This window comes from Elephantulus edwardii, unplaced genomic scaffold (assembly GCF_000299155.1).
Source record: "Elephantulus edwardii isolate Elephantulus edwardi_28Jun2011 unplaced genomic scaffold, EleEdw1.0 scaffold00051, whole genome shotgun sequence".
In the NCBI taxonomy this organism is placed as follows: Eukaryota; Metazoa; Chordata; class Mammalia; order Macroscelidea; family Macroscelididae; genus Elephantulus; species Elephantulus edwardii.
The window spans coordinates 16,696,681-16,717,973 of NW_006399801.1; the positions used below are offsets into that span (position 1 = coordinate 16,696,681).

The window sequence follows — 21,293 nt, forward strand, 5'->3', positions numbered from 1 at the left end:
TATAAAAATTAGATGCTTACATTGCTTACTTAGTTTTATTTTGAGTTATACCATGTCTTGATTTTTTTAAAATATGCAATAAAGACTTGTGTTAGTTTAACTTATTCAAAGAGAATAATTTTCGTTCTTATATTTCATTGTATGGCTAGATAATTAATGATTGATTCATGAAGCTAGATGATTTTGGGGGCCTTTATTTATGGGTTATTATGAATACCGTCACAAACATCTTGATTATAAGTTTTTTCCTCCTGTACCTTTGTGTGTTTCATTCTGATAGAATATTATTGTACTGAGGTTTTTTATAATTGCTATTTTGACTTTTGCGATTTATTAATTTTTCAATTTTACTGGCTTTAGGAGCAAGTGATCCTGCTAAAGCCTGAAAGGTTTTGTGAATGTTATTCTGAAGTGCCTTTGAGTCATCTCTGATTCATAGAGACCCGGTTGAAACAGAATGAAACCTTGCCCGATCCTGGGCCATCTCACAGTCTCCCATGTACTGTGTCAGCCCAGTATCAATCCATTGCATTGAGGGTCTTCTTTTTTCACTGACCCTTTACTTTATCAAGCATAATGTCTTTTCTTTAAGGATGGTAGAGTATAAAAATTTTAGAAAAAAAGATGGTTATGATTCAAAAGAGACTATATAAAAAAGAAATGTGGCTTAAGTGAAACCAAAGACTGCCTGAAATAAAATTCTGACAATCAAGTAAGAAATCTTCCCAGCATGGAACAAAGAGATATAATACTGTACAAAATGTTCTCTCGTGAGCTGAGCTTGTAAAACGAAATGCACAAAAGATGGAAGGAGGGATAATATGAAATAGTACAGAAATGGGCTGTCAATGTCAAGAGGACTGAAAGCCAGGAAAATTAAGGCTTGCAAAAGATTCCAGAGAGATTAGTGAAAGGTTATTATAAATGGATAAGAACAAGAAGGATAAAAGGTTCCTGACAGAGGTCAGTGGCAAAGGTGTGATGGATAGGAAAAGGAGAGGGGGGAAAAATCACTCAGGAAAAAGAGAGAGAAGGGGAAAATATCACTTTATTCTCTTCTGAGGAGAATGATCTTTAAATTGGGAGAGATGGAATGATTTTGACTCTGTAAGAAGAAGAGCCTAGGAAGCTAGGTTCTTAGTGTGGTTTGTGTCTCTTACGTGGTTAATACACTCAGCTACTATCTAAACGGTCAGAGGTTTGTGTTCACCCCAAGGTGACTTGAGGACAGGCCTGAAAACCGTATGGAGCCTGGCTCTGCTCTGACACGCACAGGGTCACTATGAGTTAGAACTGACTTGATGGATCTAGTAAACTGATGAGAAGGAGGACACCCCACGTTGTGACACCAAGTCCATGGGGCACGTCACATGGCTAAACCTGAAATCATCAGGGAAGGAGATATTGTCCTCAGTTCCATGTCTTTTCCCCAAATTCTGTCGATAAGAGAGAAACTCTGGGTATATCTTTATTTGAAATAAGATCTTACATATATAAATCATTGAAATGAAGTTGTGCTATATCAGAAACTCAAAATCCATTGCTGTCTACTTGTAACTGACTCACAGCCAATCCATTCTCTGTTGGGTTTCAGAGGCTGTAAGTCACCAGGAGGAGATTGCCTGTCTTTCTCGGGCAGAACCACTAATGGATCAGAACCTCTAGAAAGGTGTAGCCTTTGGGTGAGCAGGATGACTCCATTTGGACTATGCCATCAGAGCACCCTTACTGTCTTTGTTGTTGTTGTTGTTGTTGTTGTTAGGTGCCCTGAAGTCAACTTTGACTTACAGTGATCCTATGAACAACAGATCTAAACCCTGGCTGTGTGCTTCTCTGTTATACTTGGACCCATTGTTACAGTCTCTGAGTCAATCCATTTTATTGAGGGTCTTCCTCTCTTTCTTTGAGCCTCCACCTTTCCCAGCATGTTGTCTGTATTAAAGTAGTCCTTAAATCCAGTGACATAAGAGAAACACATGAGGAGCATGCCTTGTTGAGACAAGCAGAAATTAGAGGATATATCTGCAAGTAGAGGAATAACAAGAGTTGCTAGAAACCACTAGAAGCTAAAAGAGAGGCACAGATTTTCTAGAGCGTCCAGAAAGAACCTATCCTGCCATCATTGTGATTTCAGACTTCTAGTCACCTACTTGTGAGAGAAGAGGTTTCTGTTCTTTCAAGCTACTCAGTTTGTAGCAATTTATTATTGCAGCCACTGGAAACAAATTCAGATGCTCTATTGAATGGGAAGCACTGGAAAATCACTTGACAGGAGATGATGTTAGGTGCTGTCGAGTTGAGTATGACCCATTGCGATCCTATGAAAAATAGATCTAAACCCTGTTCTATCATGTGTTTTCCTCTGACATTATCTCTGACATACTTGAACCCATTGCCACAGTCATTGTGTTGGGACATCTGGTTGGGGTCTTCTGCTTTTTCACCAACGTTTCACCTTTCTATGCACGATGTCCCTTTCCAAGGAATAGCCTCTCTTAACAACATGTTGAAAATATGTAAGGTGAAGTTTTACCACCTTTGATCCTGAACTTTCTCCAAGACATATCTGTTTATTCTTTTAGCAGTCCATGGGGTGTGGGTATCCAGTTTTCTTTTCCAGTAACACAACTCAAAGGCATTAATTCTTCTGTCATCCATTGTTCATCTCTCAGCAGCATAGCAAGTGATTGAAAAGATCATGGCCTGAATCAGGTACACCTTAGTCTACACACTGACATCATTGCTCCTTGGTAATTTGGAGAGGAATGAATCTAATTAAGATGAAGTTGTTGACAATGGCAATCTTTTCTCCATTTATCATGATGTTACCTATTGGTGAGGATTTTTATCTTCCTGATGTTGAGCTGTAATCCATATTGAAGGCTATATAGTCTTTGATCTTCCGCAGCAAGCACTTCAAGTTCTCACCTTGAGCAAACAAATTTGCATCATCTACATAATGCAAGTTGTTCATAGATCTTCCTCAGAACCTGGTGCCACCTTCTTTTTCCTAGAATCCAACTTCTTGAGTGATTTGTTCAGCATACAGATTGAATAGGTATAGAGAAAAGATACAATTTAGACACACACCTTTCTTGATTTTAAACCATTCAGTGTTCTCTTGCTCTGTTCAGACTACAGCTTCTTGATCTGGCAGTAGGTACAGGGATATAATTCTGTTAGAGTGTATCGATAAAGATACACCACGTGATCCATAACCATTTTTTCAAGATATTCTCCCTTTATGTTGTTGTTGTGTCCTGTTGAGTCAGAAACAACCCTCAAGGGGGTTTTCAGAGTCAGTAAATCACATGGGAGGAGTTGTTCAAATCCATTAGTGGTTCTTCCCATCTTCCCAGGAGCACCTGGTAGAACTGAACAGTATGCCTTTGGAATTACAGTGCAGGTTCTTACCACTAAGCCACCACTGTTCCCTGTATAGTCTCTGTACGGCCTAGTATAATACTTGGGAATTGATTTTTCTTTATAAACATTCCACTTTCATGGAAGTGTTGGGGGGGGGTGTGCATATATGTTTAGGGTAGAGCTGCTGAGTTGCTGCTATATCTAGAAACCTACTTGGACCAAAAAAAGCTAGAGGGTTTTTTTTTTTGTCTTGGAGATATTGAGCTCCAAGTTTTCAAATAATTGAAATGCTGCCCCAAGGAAAAGGACACTAGGCTTGATGTCTGTGACCTCAGAGAATGGAAGTGAGAGGGGTGTGAACAAACCCTACAGGGAGGTGAATATCCTCAGCTGACGTGGTGCAAATGTTGAATATGCCAGCTGCCGAACTAAGTATTGGAGATTTGAGCCTCCCCTGAGGTGCCAAGAAAACCCTTTGATCTACTCACAAAGCCTCCGCTTTGTCAGTCTCTGAAGAGCAGAATTATACTACCATACAATTACGTGGGTACCTGGAGTCAGAATCTTCTCAAGGGTCACTGGTAAAGTGGGCCAAAGGAGTACATAGAGAAAGGTAGACAGCGTGTGAAGAGTTAACTCTACAATTCTAAAGGAATCTCTCTGCAATTATCCTCTAGCTTGGCTCTGAAAGGAGATTTGTCTGTGAGATGGTTTAGCATCAGCCCATGACTTGGATTGCATGAGCTCTGCAGTCTGTAGTGCTGAGACTGCCACAATTAGAGAGAAGTCTTGAAATCCCTCATTTGATTGCTTCTTCCTTCAAAATGACCCGTTTGCTGATAGCAAGGAGAACTTGAGGCACTTGCTGCCCAAGATCCAGATCTGCAGCCTTCAGTACGGATTATATCACAACATCAAGAAAACAAAAATCCTCACCACTTTGCCAGTAGACCAATAAAACAAATTCTTTTTAAAATGGATAAGAAGAAGAAATAATAGAGTCTGCTCTTTCCCAGAAGACGCTTCCTTTAAGGGACTGTAACTCATAGGTAGAAATGACAGCAGTTATCTAGGTGGATATTTGTCCCTAGTAACCATCAGCATCTCCTTGGGACTCTATCAGTCTTAACACAAGCATCTGCAATTTGGTGGCTTAATTTTGGTGGATTTACTGTGTGTTCCATTTGGAGTCCCGATTTGTACCCATTCTGCTACTTTTTTTAATTATTTTTTTTAATTTCAGTAGACAGACTGAAGAGGAGTAGAGAGACAATATTTCTGTGACATAAAGTTGACATCCGCCTGTTGAATTTTAAAATGTCATACCGATCTGTATCTTTACCTCAAATAAGCCTTCTGTGCCCCTTGTTTCAGGTCGCCGATCTGAGCATGGGGGACCTGCTTCTACACACCACCGTGATCTGGCTGAACCCTCCCACCTCACTGGGCAAGTGGAAGAAGGAGCCAGACCTGGCAGCATTTGGTATGTCGCTGCTGAGGGTTCAGGAGGGCCTCAGTGGCTGCCTTACCTTCCAAAACAGTTTTTTTCCAAGACCTTACTTATTAAAATAAAGTTAATTACAGTGATCTGAAATTATCTCTGGCTGTTGCCACCAATATCAAACACACTAAATTAAACCTTCCAGTTAAATACCATGTGGCCGGCCAGCTCTGTGGGTGCGAGGACACGCTTGTGCCCAAGTCTGTCCCAGGTAGAAGCATATAGACACAGAAACCCTTTTTAAATTGCTGCTGTTTTGAGTATAATTTCAAAACAGTTTGGTAATTAATGGAGGAAAAATTAGAGTGAAAAATTAAAACCACACTGCCTCTGTTTCTGAAGCTTCAAATCCTCCATCTTTCTGTCTATATTACTGGCTGTAATGGCAACATTTAAAACTCAGATTCTCAGCTAAATTGGCTTGACAACATCGGGGTCCCTTGATCAGTTGTTTGTTGCATTTCAATCAGCATAATACTAATAAGAGTGAGAGCAGAGATGTTGTGGATGATTTATTTTTTAATAAACCAGTTCAGATAGATGGGATTGTTATAATTAGAAACCTCATGAGACTGTGTTGCAATTTCCTTTTGTGAGAGGAAAAGTTTGCATTAGCACATTGGGGGCTGTACAGAATCCAGGAAAGGCGGCTTTTGTTGCAGTGTGGATGTGTGTGTGCCACAGTGCAGTGTTGTTTCTGAGTCTAAAAGCATTAGTGATCCATGCTTTTGTTCTAGGTTGTGTTTTCCTAGACCGACCCTAGAAGATATATGAGTATGAACGTAAGGGAATTTTGCAGCATTTCCATTCTCTTAACTCACCTTAGGGAGAGCTGCTAACTCAAAGTGGTTGCCTCTCTGGCAGTTCAAGTTTACCAGCTACATTTATAACTAACCTCTACAAACCCCCTGCAGGGCCAGCAAGGAGTCAGTTCTAACTTAATAGCAGTAATTTTTTTTAAGAAACCCATTGCTGTCAGGTTGATTCTGACTCATAGTCACCCTATTGGCCAAAGGATGAACATAGCAACCCTATTGGCCAGAGGATGAACACAGCAATCCTATTGGCCAGAGGATGAACTCTCTAGGGAAGCTGACTGCCACATCTTTCTCTCTCATCCCAGCTAGTGGACTAGAACTGCCAACCTTGCCATTAACAACTGCACCACCAGATCTCAGCTTCTTTATCAGATCCCTGTTATCTGCCATGGTGAGAACCAAGTATTCCTAAATGAGTACCACTTGTTATGTACCATCAAGTTGGAAGTGACCCATCGCTGACCTCCCAGCTGGTTTTCAGAGGAGTAAATCACATGGGAGGAGATCGCCCCCTGCCTTCAGGCTGGCAGCACAGCTCCTTACCACTAGGCAGCCAGAGCTCCCTTAGGGATACTAAAATCACACCTGTTAAAACACAAACTGAGCACCATTTAATGAGAAAATGAAAATGTGAGATGCAAAAAAAGAAATCCGATTCTTTTGTAGATCACGTACCTTTTATTGACAAACTTCTTAAAGTTTTCCTCAAGACATTTCTAAAGTATTCCTGAGGATATTGGTAAGATTATCAAAGGGTCACTGCTGTAGCTGTTGATGACATTTTATTAAAAATAAAGAAGCATTTAGATGAGCAGGAAACCAAAAATTATACATGAATGGGGAAATTTTAATTGGGCAGGCAGGTGTATTTTCTTTTCTTTGTAACATTACTTACTATTGGTGCTTAGATTTGCATTTTCTCCTCAAAAAGATCTGGAAGCTCTGTGATGCTTACTTCTCAGCAGGTCACTCAAAGGACAAAGAAAATAAAGAAATAACCCAAACCTGTTTCTGGTATTGGGTTAAAGAATAGCAAGCGGTTCTAGAATTCATTTGTATGTGTTACGCATTGTCTCCCAAATGTTACAAATTTCATATAATTAGAAATGAGCAACTTTAGAATTTAAAAAACAATGTTGCATAAAGTAGAAGTTGACAAACTTTTTTCATGGTATTGAGTTGAAACTGACTTGTTACTGACTCTCTTGAGATTTTGAGGGGCTGTAAATGCCATGGACAGAGGTTTCTCATCTTTCTCCCAAGGAGCAGCTGGTGGATTCAAACTGGCTGCCTTTGAGTTGGCCAGCTGCTTACCTACTAGACCACCAGAACTCCATTTTTCTATAAAAGGCCACATAGTGTTTTAGAGCTTGTGGTCCAAGGGGCCATTCAAAGAGCCAAAGGCAGCCACAAACCGTGTGTAAGTGGGTAAACAAGTCTGTGAGGTGGGCGTACAGAATAGGTGGCCCGACTGGATTTGGCCCTCAGGCTATGGTTTACCAACCTGTGTTACAAAGTGTTCTGGAAAACACCTGTTTGGAGGTTTGGGGTTTTAGGTAACAATTGCCCTGCAGGCTCAGGTGATGTATGTGTGTGAGTGCTAGTGTACATGTGTGTATACATTTGTCTGATTATAAATAGAGACTGCAAACACGAACTCCAGTGTATGGGGCAGGGAACAAAACCTCAATTGTGTCTGTAGTTAACAAGATGAAAACTATAAAAGCTGTTGTCAAGATAGAAGCGTATCATTATTCAGAATCCTCTCCAGAGTAAACATAAAGAGACTTCAAATCAAGATTATGAACAAATAATGAGTTTGTTTATGGATTCTCAGCCAATAAAGGTCACGTGTTGGATTATTCTTTTGTGAATTCAAGCTGCAAAGCTGAATTACCAGAACCTTAAAAATGTCTTTTGAAATAAGGAAGTGTTACTGTCAGGAAAGTAGGTTACTTATTACCACTTAACAGGCAGCTTTTTTTTTTCTTCTTTTAAAATATTTTTTAATTGTGATTTTAATGGAAGTTTATGGAAAACATGGATTTCTATTCATTCATTGTTGGACATTTCCCTCCCTACCCCCAGCTCATTAAAATAAGTAAATAAATAAATAGGACATTATGCTGAGTGAAATAGCTCAGTCACAAAAGGACAAATACTGCATAACACCACTGTTAGAAAACAGGACTGACATGTAGTTTGGGGGAAAACTAAGAAAAGAGGGGATAAATTTCATTATTATTGCATTACTCAATGCAGTGTTCATTACTGCATTGGAACGGATGAAGAAACGAACTGTTTAAAAGGAATATATGGGTGAGCTCTGGTAGCCTAGTGGCAAGAAGCTACACTGCAATCCCAGAAGTGAGTGGTTCAAATCCACCAGATGCCCTGCTGGAGAAGGAGGGACAATCTCCTCCTGCACCAGTCAGATCTAATTTGCTGGTACACACCCAAAATAATAAAAATAAAATTTAAAATATCTATCCTTTTTTTTAAAAAAAGGAATATTTTATTTCGGCATATGTATGATAATAGGCCAGAATAATAGGTACATAGCAAAGTGGACTGGGGTGGGGGAGGTGGGAAAAATGATGTAACAGGCAGCATTTAGGGTAAAATATGGTCATCTTTTGTTCGGATTTGAGTTTCTGATCTTGGTGATGCTTTTTCTGGAATGGAAGTTGATTTGATTGCCAGTCCTACACATTGGTATTTGCCATCTGGATGGTTAATGTGAGCTGAGGCTTGACAATCTTCACCTTTAAAAGAATAGGTACAAGAGCTACAGAGAGGAGAATAGAGATGGAGGGAGGAAACACTTGTGGGGGCTTTGCCTCAGAGACATTTATCTTTGGGAGTGCTTTTGACTGGCAAGGGTTATAGATAATGGAGGTGGGTGGCCTTATGGAGATGAAGACCACTTTTAAAGGGATTAGCCAGCACCTTGAAGTCAAGTGCATGAGAATAGCCAAGTGGGATCAGGGAGAATCTAGCAGTGTAGGTGAAAGGCTGAGTTGTTCTGGGTTGTTTGTAGCACAAGCCTGGGTGCCAAGCTCAGAATCACTCTTGGCTCTATTACTCTACCCTGGTGTCTTTATTAAAGATGCTTCTGTTTGAGTCAAGGCAATTAGTCTTCACAGATCCATAGCAACCCCACCACTGAATGGTGTCCCAGTAATAACACAGGCCTTTTGAGATTAAGGTCACTTGGTCCCATGCCTTTGCACATTATAGACCAAACTGCCCTGGCCTACAAGCTTCACAGTGGGAATGAAGGGCTCTCTTGGGCCACTGTCACTGGGACTCCATGCAGAGCTAGCTCGAGTAACCCTCAGGCAGGGGTTCCTATTTCCTCTGGGCATCTTGAGGATCAAATGCTGAAGGTGAAGGTATGAGAAGTAGAGAGCCAGTGTTTCCAGTCAGGTCTTTGCAGCTCAAGGCTAGTTTTCCTGGTTGGAGATTGGAACAACCCTCCATAAAAGGGAACCTGGCTGCTCTAGAATAAGACCAAAAAAAAAAGAACCAGACACTGTGAAGCATGTGAGAGCCAGAGCTTGATGGGAGTTTCCTTGTTTTTCCGGATCTTGCAAATTTGGGGCATTTAACGAGAGGCAAACTTAATACTCTTCTACTCAAAGTAGAGTTTTTTTGGAAAATATGGCCTTGTGGTAGATAGAATTGTGTCTTCCAGACCTTTATGTTGTAAATCCTAAACTTCTCTGATCTGGTGGTATGCAGGAATGCATCGTCTTTGGTGTGTTGACGAGGCAGGATTAGTGTTTTGAGGCTATTTTATGTCAGTCTCTTTTGAAATATTAAAAAAAAAATTAAATGCAAATTAGAATTAGACTTTTCGGAAGATGCCAAGTCACATGAAGATCATGAATAAGGACTTTACCTTAGAGCTGACAGAGAGAGCGTCTTCTTGAAAAGCTCACACCATTAATTTAGACCTCTGTCCCCCTAAACTTTGGAGAATGCATTTCTTTCTGTTTGGTAAAGCCACTCACTTGTGGTATTTTGCCTTTTGGGTACACAGGGTAACTAGGACACTTCTGACAGTTACAGCCTTTGCAGGTCTTGCTGCACTTTGTGTTAGTTTCCAGAGGCCCCTGACAGTGGGCAGCCCATCACTGAGAATTCTCTGAATGGTCTTTTCCTTTGTGATTCTGTGTATATTGTACAGCAGTTGCTAAATTCTTGGCTGGAATTGTATCAACTAAGGTCTATACAAATAAAAAAGTACTGAAGTACTCGAAATGATACTGCCCAGTAATCCAGTCTTGCTCATACACTCTGCATCGAAACTGATTCAAAACTGAACTTCATTTGGGTTTCAGAAGCTTCAAAGCCCATGGGCAGAGACTGCCTATCTTATCTTTTAGTTGTTTGTTTATTCCCCCCTTGTGATTTGAATGAGAATTTACAAAGCATTGTAGTTTTCCATTTAATTGTTCATACACATACTGTTTCATAACATTCATTACAATACCTGCAATGTAATTGCACTTTCTCAATTCCTCCCTATTATTCTCATTTCCATTAATCCTCTATCATATTCTTTCCTGCCTTCAGGACTTTATCCTTGGGCAAATGCTACCCTTTCTACCTTATATGGTTGGTTAGTTTAAGGAGTTGTGTCCTCCCAAGGTGTTAATTGTTCACCTTATAGACCTGTCCTTTGCCTGAAAGTTGAACTGTGGGGGGTGAGCTTTATTCCACATTGAAAGGTGATTATGGGCCATGATTTTAGGAATTCCACTAGTCTCTATCAGATAAGCCTGACTTTCCCCCTGTTTTTTTGTTTTGTTCCACATTTTTTTCTATCCACAGTCTTCTACTGTGGTCCCTTTTAGAGTGGTCAGTGGTGAAAGCTGGGCACCGTTTAATTCTGATCTCAGGCAAGGTCATGGAAGCGGAGGCTTGAGTATTTTGTCCTTTGGACTGATTGTGTCAGTATCCTTTTGCTTTTCTTCCCTCTTTGATCCAGGCAGGGAAAGACCAAGAGTTGCCCTTGCTCTAAAGCTTTAACATCAAGTTACTGCTCACCGAAGAATGTTAGAACATTATCTGTGTGGACTATCTCATACCAATTGATGTTGGTATCCCCCAAAACTATGGTCCCCAGGCCTCAAAACTTTTCCCCTCAAGGTGTTTGGCTATGATTAGAAAGGGTGAAAAACATTTATATACTCTATAAATATTAAATTTATTTTATTTATATCTTTTACTTATAATTTATGTTATAGTAAATAATATAAGATAGTAAAGAACAGAATTTATTTTCTCAAAGTCAGGAGACAAAAAGTCCAAGTCAGAGTATGGGCTGTGTAGATTCCTCTCTTGTGAGGAGCCTGGACATTTCCTTGTTCTGTGGCTTGTAGAAAATCCTCTTGGGTGTCGATTTTCCTTAATATGTGACTCTGTCTAATCCACTCTTTTAGGTTCTAAGGAATGGTTGGGTTTAGGATGCACCCAGGATTGGTATGACCTCTTTGACATAACAAACTAAACTTCATTTCTAAACACCACTCTTTTCACGGGGTAGAGACTTACAGCATATAGTTTTGGTAGCCAGAGGTGGGAGTTGGATGCCTAGTTCAGTTCATAACTAAAAGTATTGTTAAGATCTTGTATTTCACTTGGAAGTTCCAGGAGCAGGTAAGATTTCCCCGTGGTGTAGACCATTTGTTTATTTTGCACTGGGAAAATATCTCCAGAGATTTGAAGTTCGCAGGTGTGGTAAGTGGGTGGGAATTGGTTGACCAGAGTCTCACTGCCCTCTTGCAATAGTGCCGCATATTACTGCAGGCTATTGAAATAAGGTGGGAAATTCATGCACAACTGCCTTCGTTTATGAGTGTGCTTCTCTTCTTCTTTTGCAGTCTTTAAAACGGCTGTGGTCCTTGTGTATAAAGATGGCTCCAAGCAGAAGAAGAAACTTGTAAGACTTCTTATTTCATCCCCTAGTTTCAAAGGATCTGTCGTTTATCCTCTTGGATATTCAACATAAGAATTTATGATTTCTTTTTTTCCCCCCTCTTCTTGGAATTATGAATGACTCCCCTCCTTGCTTTCTTTTAGGCTTAAATCGGGAGCACCAAAGTGGGTAGTTATGGGTCCAGCACCTTCTAGCACTGTTTCCCCACTTCCTCCCATTCTGGTGGTGTCTCTCCCTTAGCTGTCCTTGCTTAGCCTAATTACACACTCTCGATATATGAATCTCTTTGCCTCTCATTTTCCTATTTTCTGTGGGACAAGGAGCACAAGGGTGGGTTCCTTTGGGCAAGTGCTGGATCCAGGATGAGTCAGCCCCTGGCTTAGAAGATGGAGAACCAATTTCCAGGGGTGGAGTAGGTTGTCCTTATGGAGCTGGTTCCTTCTCTCCTACAGGTAGGATCTCATAGGCTCTCAATTTACGAGGACTGGGACCCCTTCCGATTTCGACACATGATCCCCACCGAGGCTCTGCAGGTTCGAGCTTTGGCAAGTGCAGGTAAATTCAAACCCGTATTTCTGATGTGTTTGAGCTGTGCATCTGAACCCAGATATTTGGCCTAACCACTCTCCCAACTTTCATTTTCTATCTTTATGGTTTCCTTGATCCTCCCATTACATTTTATTTACCCAGCCTTTTATTAAATATTTGAACCAATAAATGGATGAACCATGTGAATGATTGTAATGTCCTCAGCTTTGCTCTGAGGATTCTAGTTGTTTTGATTCTCTCTCTCTCTCTCTCTCTCTCTCTCACACACACACACACACACACACACACTCTCTCTCTCTTCAAGGAATAATATTTGAGTAACACATCTTCTAATTCTGGACAAAATCCTTATAGCAATGAGGACAAAAAGCCCACGTAAACGGCTTTCTTGCCTTTTGAATAGGAGACAAAAAAGACTACCAAGCTCACAAAAAGAAGCAATTGGATGCACATTTTATCTTTTGACTCTGAAGTTTTGCTGTTATTTCTCTTTACTATTAGTGTGAGGGCTTTTGGCATGCCTGTTCTTTTTCTGCGAACATACAGTTGAGAAATGAGCTGTTGGATAGTGAGAAATACATATAATATTATGTTGTTGCTGTTGTTGTTGTTGTTAGATGCTGTCAAGTTTCAGGTATCGAATAAATGATGACAGTTTTTCTAGTATAAACATATTCCAAATGTATGAAATACGTTGTTATTGTTGTTGTTAGGTGCCATCAAATTGTAGATGACTCATAATGACCCTATGAATGAAAGACCTGAATATTTGTATAACTTTCATAGTTTCTCCACATTCATAGAGGTTCCGTAAGGAAGCCATTTCGGAAGTGGATACCACTCCTGCTTCCAAGCTTGTTTTAATTGGGGCGCTCCAATGATGCATTAATAAGCACATGAGACATAGACTTCAGGATATTGGCCAAGAAGGCACTGCAGTGAAGCCTCTGGGAGTCAGAACTCAGTGGGACTGCCTTGTTTTCCTAGGTCTGGAAATGTTCTGCCTTTGACAGGATTCAGATTTACCACTTCTCTGTCATTTGTTTAGTGGAAAATACTTGAGTTTTTCTTCTCTGATGGGTTGTCTCCCTGTACTCAGGTTCTAGCTTTTTCAGGCTTTCTTGCATTTCTGTGACTCTGGAACCTTATCTAGATGTATGTGGGACCAGGCTCTACAGAGAAGGCATTGACAGTGGCTGCCCTGGGCACACTGGAAGGAGCAACTTGGGAATACTTGGCTGCACCCAGTTCTTGTCTCACTTGGACAGCAAGTGTGATGCACCTTTCTGGTAGTAAACAGAGGCCCTGGGGTGGGAAGCTGCAGGTTGGCATGGGTACATTATTCCTAGTTTATGCTTCTGGCATCTAATGTGAGCATTTATGCTGTTCAGTTCTCCCTGTTTGCACTTCTCTTCCTCCCTGAGTGATAACACTGGATCTGATCCTCATAAAACAGCTCACTCTCGCCACGAGTGTCAGGAGGAGAAACCCCCTGCAGTAATTGGAAGCCATCCGTTACTCACTGTAATTAAACTGGATGCATTTTCCTTCAAAGCCATTATGCCCTGCAGTAGGAAAACTCAGATGCAGACTTGTAGATATTAGGCTAATTATTTGCTCTAAGAAGTTTTCTCTCTATACTTTTACTACAGTGATATTCCTTTTTAGTTATGATTTGATTAGCAAAATTAACTGATGTGTGAATATGCAGGAAGCCATATGTTGTGAAACTACAGTTATGCTAACCTTTTGAAGTTTGGACACTTAACTATCATTGTCTTAGCTTTGAAATCTTGGTTTGTCAGTTATCTAGTTCTTAACGTTTCTTGTGACTGGTTTATAAACAGAAAAACTTATGTCGTTAGCAAAACCACAGACTTCGCAGCCAGGAATTTTACTTCCATTGAAGGCTAAATGTATGAACTCTTTCAATTTCGAAAACAAAGCTAGCTTTGTGATAGGAAGTACTGTTCTTTCCCTCTGTTTTTTCATTTAGATCAGATTTAAAACCATCAAGATAAAAGCTTATTTTGATGGACCTACTATACACATCCACCCTGATGAAATACATTCTACTGAATTTGAGAATCAGAAAGTGGGATTTCTAGATTTTTATCTTCATTTGGAAAAGCATATGAAATGTCTGTAAATGGGCCCTGTTTAGGACAGTGAGGTTCGTGGGTACAATAAGGTTTTGTGGTCAGAGCTCTGAACCACTGAGGAAGAGTGAGGCCTCTTGGTGGGCGGTATAAATATCTACAGTGAATCGTTCCTTTCACAAACACTTTATTCATGATTTGAAATAAGATGGTTTCCTAGGCGTTACAAGGCCTAAAAGTTAAAACTGACCTTCACCTTATTGGCTTCAAATAAGAGGGCTGAAAAGAGGTCACTTGACTGGTGTGTTCTCAGGGAAGGCTCCCCACAAAACAGTGTTGACCTGCCTCTCTGCACCACTAATTTGATGAAAGATGCATGGGAATTGGGTGTTAGGCCATTGCAGCTTTTATAAAAAATAAATAAACATAACCTAACCACGTAATTGAAACTGTCAGCCAAACTGTTGAAGCTACAGAAAGGACCATGTCTTTAACCAACGTGATTAAGTGATTGTCTTTTGAGATCATCGGGGAAGTTTTAGTAACAGGAAATATTCCACGTATTCTTTTTCTGCCTGCCCACTTAGCTTGGCCTCTCTTCATCTTGTCTGGTCACAGGAGTGAGGTTTTGTCCGTCTATACAGCTCTGCACTGCTTAATCTTGGTTAATACCACACGCTGTAGACTTTGGCACCAGAGCTCTCAGATTGTTTGATCTTATAACCCTAAACCAAAACGCCTCGCCGTCAAGTCCATTCCCACTCCTGTTGACCGTACGAGATGCAGTAAACCTTCCCAAAGAATTTCTGTGGCTGTAATTCATTATAGGAGCAGACTGCCGCACCTTTCTCCTACTGAGTGGCTGGTGGAGTTGAACCGATTACTTTACATTTCGCAGCCAGATGCTTTGTTATCAGTTTTCCTTTGATCTTACAAACCCTGGGAAATGCTTTTGTAAGAATGCAAGTAAGGCTGTTTCAAATGTGCTGTAATTTGTTTTGGTTTAATTTATCTAGATGCAGAAGCAAATGCCGTTTGTGAGATCGTCCATGTAAAATCAGAGTCTGAAGGGCGACCAGAGAGAGCCTTTCACCTGTGCTGCAGGTGAGTGCGGGTGTGGCGTCACCTGTGCAGGTCAGAGGGGAGGAGGGTGCACATGCTCTGGGTTTTTCAAGCCCATCTGTGCTACACCTCTCAGGACAATGTGTGCTTTGTCTTATACAGTGGAAAAAGTATGGAATACTTCCAAAACAATGATATTGGTGAAATTAAACTAGCATAGATAGTAACCTGGTTCATTTAATACCTTTCTCTGGGGAATGAAATGAATTTTCAAATGTAGGGACCATACCGATGGGGGTTTCTTTTCATTTGATAGAAGGACACTCTCATCATAATAGTTGGATATTTGGCTGCATGATTTATACTGAAGCATCTCTGAGATGCAGAGCAGAGTTCAGTGGGAAGTAGTGAAAATAGAGTCTTACCTGGGTTTTTCCTCATTACAGAAATGAGAACATTGCTCAGGGTCACCTGCATACCTTGAGTGGAAGGTGAACTTGTTGTAGTGCCTTTTATTTCTAGTTCTGTGAGAACCGGAGGCCTTTCTTCATACGTAGCCCGTCATGCATCGAATAGTGCTGGAACACATATATTGAGGGAACACAATCCAATCCATCACAGGCTACATATTTGTTAACAGTGTTTTCTTTGAGGGTTACAAGACCATATTAGTTTATGATATACCTTAAACCTAATCAATTGAGTTATAAAAAGAGCAGATGGGAGAAAGAACTGAGCAAGCACAGATGGGGGGAAAAGAGATGCTATATGGAGATAGCCACAGACTTGAGGAACTTGGTTACAGAAGTGGAAAGATACCTGACCCCAGGGGGTCTTCCCTTAAATCTCATGCCCTGAATCCACATTAAATTATGAGACTCTTAAATTATGAGAAGGAAACCCTGGTGATGTAGGGAGTTTCACTGTTAACCCAAAGGTAGTATATCTCCAGTGTTTCAAATCCACTACCACCGGTTCCTTGGGAGAAAGCTAGGTAGTGTCTTTCCATGCTGTTTACAGCCTCTTGAAAACCTCCTAGAGGGATTGTTCTCCTTCAACAGCAATGAGACAGTTGAGAGAAGCTGTGAGAAAGTAATTCTCTATATAGTAAAAACTACGTGTAGTTATTCTTGTTATAGTAACATCAGAAAGCTGTCATAGTCGCACTCTCTCAACAGTTTTTTGGTTGCCCCCCAACCCCTAAAGATACTGAGATGGTCAACAGTCAGCATTCCAGCATATCTGGCTTTAAATATGATTTATATTCAGCTAAATTTTAATTGGCATAATATCAAAATATATAGGACACTAAGTTACCTACTCAATACTTGCTATCCATATTGAGACCCACTATGGGTTCTCTCCATATTAAATGCTATCAATATTACGGTGATGATTATTGATATTTTATAATGTTCGGGCAAATACGAGGGAGCTCTGGTGGTCTAGTACATAAGGAGTTGAGCTGTTAACCCAAAGGCAGACAGTTCAAATCCATCAGCTATTCTACCGGAGAAAGATGGCCAATTTCCTCCCCTGTGATTTCCAGCCTCTGCAAACCTGCCGAAGGGTCAGCTATGAGTTTGTTCCAACTCAGTGGCACATAACAATAATAACAATTTACAAATTTAAGAGAAGACACACTTACTAGTCAGGACACACAGTGCTAAAATGCTTCACATGCATTATGCAATTTGCTCAGCCCAAGAAACTTGTTGTTTGCATTGTGCCAAAGAGGATCCAGGGTCCTCGAGAGAACTTTGGGTAAAGTCCTCTAGGACGGGAGCACTGGGCTCCAAATGGGGTAGTTGACTTTTTATGTCCATACTCTGTTTCTGATCACTTTTCTGTGTTGGGTGAAGGAGGGTTAAAAATTGGGAAGGGGTAGAATCCCTGGAAAATCATTAGGATTAGAATAGAAAATTTTCTCAGATTATCACCTATGGCTTGAGCTTAATCTTTACCATCTCTTTAGGACTAACCTACTCATAATTTTTTTTTTTTTTTGAGGTCCTGGGAGTCCACCTAGAATTACCATATTTGTTTTAGTAAAAGAGAATAAAAAAATTTGTTGGAAAATTTCTTGCCAAATTCTACCTGGGTTAACAAAAAAAGGGAACAGCAAAAGTAGCATACTTGTTGCTAATTACCACTGAGTAGGTGATCCTACACACAATAGGACTATTGTGATTCCGAAGGGTTTCAGTGACTGATCTTTGGAGGTACATCACCAGGCCTTTTTTCCTAGACTCACAAGTCAAGAAATCAAAAGGTGAATTGCATTAGGAAAATCTGCTGTCTGGGGCTTCTCCAGAGTGCTAAAGAGCAATGATATCAGTCTAGAGACTAAGGTGCGCCTGATCAAGGCCATAGATTTTGCTCTACATCAGAGAGCTGGATAATGACGAAAGATGATAGAAGAAGAATTGATGCCTTTGAGCTGAGTGCTAGAGAAGAGGATTGAACTTACCATGGACTGCCGAGAGAACTAACTAGTCCGCCCTGGAGAGGGTGAAGCCAGGCTCCTCCTTGGAGGCAAGGATTTTGAAGCTCCATCTCACATACTTTGAACAGGAGAGAACAGTCTTTGGAGAAGGATATCATGCTTGAAACGAACGAGGGGCAACACAGGAGAGCAAGAACTGGCATGAGATGGATTGACACAATAACTGGGGTAATGAAAACAGGAGTGTCAGAGACAGTGAAATTGGTTCAGGATAAAGCAAGTTTCAGAGCTATTGTGCATAGGGTCATTATGAGTTGTAGCTGACTCAATGGCACGTAACAACAACAACAACAGTCTAGGATGTCCACTGGACCTATTCGGCGTTGTAGCAACACGAAAATGTCCACTGACAGAAGGAAGGATGGTAGCTGCATACAAGGTGCACTGGCTGGAAATCAGCCCTGAGGTTTGATTCAAACCTGGAAAGCAAGAATTCTACCTTTAAATAAACCATCAATGCCCCCACTTCTTACCTGTTGTTGTTGTTGTTGATTGCCTTTGAGTCGAGCACGACTCATAGCAACCCTATGAACAAAAGGTCTGAAGCCTCTCTACAACTATCGACATTTTTCAATGTTCATGGAGTTTCTGGAGACATGGGCTATTTTCCCCATGGGAATTAGGTTTTGGGAAGATTTTACAGTTCTTAGCAATGTAGCTTTAATATTTATGTGTTGGAATATGTCATGGGAGAAGTTAATATTTAACAGGATTCCAGCTTGAGAGGAAATTAAAGACTTTGGGACATGAGTTTTACAGAGGCTGTGGTTAATTTTGTCCATAAACAGAAAGCCCCTGCCTTAAGTACCACAAGCAGAACTTGCCAACTTCTGAGTGTCAAATCCATCTGTCTATTCTTACACTCTTGTTTGGTACTGCTATTGGATGCCATCGACCCAGTTGAGTCATGACGACCCCAGGTGGTACTGAGTTGAACTCTACACAGCGTTTTCAAGACTGAACTTTAAGAAGCGGATCACCAGATCTGTCTTCCGTGGCACCAGTTGGTGGGTTCAAACTCCCAGCCTTTCTGCTAGTAGTTGACCTTAACCATCTGTGCGACTGGCTGAGGATCATTAAGTGGAGTGCTCTGCCCTAAGTGAACTGCAGCATAGGCTCATGCGAAGAGGGCTTGCTCTTCATCCTCGGTTGTGGAAACGCCCCTCTCCAGAGAGCGAGGAGGCGGGGCCTCAGGCTTTCACCTTTACTCCGGGGTGACTTTGCTTCTGTTTAAGTACACCTGGTCACATTTGCACCCCTAACACATGTAACTCTTCTCTCCATAGCTCCCCAGAGAGCCGGAAGGATTTCCTGAAGGCAGTGCATTCGATCCTGCGAGATAAGCACAGAAGACAGCTACTCAAAACCGAAAGCCTCCCCTCGTCCCAGCAATATGTCCCTTTCGGAGGAAAGAGATTGTGTGCACTGAAAGGGGCCAGGCCAGCCATGAGCAGGGCAGGTACTGTGGGGATTCAGACGTTCAAGATCCCCGTCACCCCCGCTCCACTCTAGGACTCAGCGAGCTTGACCTCCTTGCTGAGCAGGACGTAGGGGTGTCCTTGTGTGGGCTCACATAGGGTTAGGGTTCCCCTTGGAGTGAGGGTCCTTGCCTTTACCTCTGGTCCTGATGGCCCCCTGGGGATCTGCCCTGTGGTGACTCCGCCCTCCCTCCAAGCCTGCCCTTTGCTGCCCCCTCCCTGTGGCTGGTGAGCTCCTCTCATTCGCCAAGCTGGGAAGGCGGGCGTCCTCCGGCGGGGCTGTCCTAGCTGCCTGCGCAATGAGAGCCGCTGCTTTGCATGACAGCCAGCTTTGTCTAGCAAAAAAGCAGTGTGTCACGTTTCAGCGAGGTCACATCCTGCAATGCTGAGCACAGGGCGGCTCCATCACCCAGAAGCACATCTGAACCCTGCTCAGAAAGGGTTCCAGGTGTGGGAGGTCAGCTGTCACAGCAGCTTCTGACACTTGCCTTGTGCCTGCCCCTTTACATTTAATCTCTCTGTTCATTTGAGGAAGCCTTGAGTTACTGCTAGCAAAGAGGAATCCAGAGTGTACATAGTCCCAGAATAAAAATTCCCTTAGGACTTAACACTTTGGATCAGTGAGGAAAGAGGGTCAGTATGACCACCTGCAAGTAATAGTAAACTATTCCTAGGAAGAAAGATATTTTCCATAATACTCATATATTGAATGGCATCAAGATGTCAGTCTTTTTTAGAACTCCTTTCTTCAGAGGCAGCTTGACATTTTGCGGGAGGGTTCCAGTCAAAGTGACTTCCTTTGCATTTGCCAAAAATTGGATCTTTGTCCCTATTATCGTCTCACCTGTTCTTCATTGTGTTGAAGAGGTATAGACGAACTGTGAATGGTGGGAGGTTTTTATAGCTGTAGCATTGTTAGGAGATTATTGCATTGTTAAGCACCTTAGATTTAAATAATGATAAAAGGTTGGCTACCTTAAATCTGCTCTCCAATCAACTGATAAGTAACGAAACTTAGTGTGGTGAATACCCAGGACCCTGCTAGGTCCTCTAAGGTACACTTGAGGCTCCCATACCTCCCTGCCCATTATTTCTCACAGGCTTCCCATATAGCAAGATTCACATGTCCTTTGATACCTTACTCTGGAGAATTTCCTCTCAGAATTATCTCATCTGTTCTCTTTGCTTGCCAGGGCATATTTATAAGGTTAAGGAATATGTATTTTAACATCCAGAAGCCAGCCTGTCACTGGCTAATCTTTGGTTACTAATCCATGGAGTCAAATCTAGAGCTGCATTTACTTCTAAGCCAGGCATAGTTTGTCTGTCTGACGCTCCAAAGTTTTCAAACAAGACCCCTTTGGATCCCCAAACAAAAGTAAAACAACCCAACTCACAGCCTATACCTTCCTTATGCGTGTCAGGCTAATAATGCCTTGATGTCATTGTTGACTTTGATGGAAAAATATTCTGCTTAATGGCTTTTTTTTTTCTGAAGAAAGTATTATTTGCCCCTCTCCTTTATTTTTAATCCCTCACTATCATCAGGGTCTCCTGTTAGATGACTTTAACAGGGTGCTTTGTGTAGAGCAGCAAAGCACTAGCCAGATTGTGTTAACAGCAAATATTGGAAAGATTCATATCAACATTTGTCTTCCTGAGAGACTGGGGAAAACTCAGACAGACTGCTATTAAGCATCCTTTCAATAACAGAGACAGATATTCATGCTTCATTTGCATTGTCATCAATATCCAAGTTGTTCATTTCTCTTCTGTTTGGATAAAATAGTAACATTAGGTATCCTGGCTCTTAAGTCCTGAAAGACTGGCTATCTGCCTATGTATAGAGAAAGTACATATAAATATACTAACCTTTTTTCATGAAACATTCTAAACACTAAAGAGATGGGGAAGCGTATAGTAAATATGCCTACCACATATATTCTATAATTTTGTTTTCATGATCA

General features: G+C 41.2%; 1 protein-coding gene across 2 annotated transcripts in view; it reads left to right on the top strand.

The window, feature by feature from the left end:
* Positions 1-21,293, top strand: part of TIAM1 (T-cell lymphoma invasion and metastasis 1) — a 177,461-nt gene that overhangs the window by 152,113 nt on the left and 4,055 nt on the right. For both annotated transcript variants that reach the window (XM_006886757.1, XM_006886758.1), the window contains 5 exons: positions 4,741-4,849; positions 11,577-11,635; positions 12,085-12,187; positions 15,297-15,384; positions 19,135-19,307. In XM_006886757.1, the coding sequence (XP_006886819.1) occupies positions 4,741-4,849; positions 11,577-11,635; positions 12,085-12,187; positions 15,297-15,384; positions 19,135-19,307 (532 nt within the window). The remainder of the gene's footprint in view (positions 1-4,740; positions 4,850-11,576; positions 11,636-12,084; positions 12,188-15,296; positions 15,385-19,134; positions 19,308-21,293) is intronic.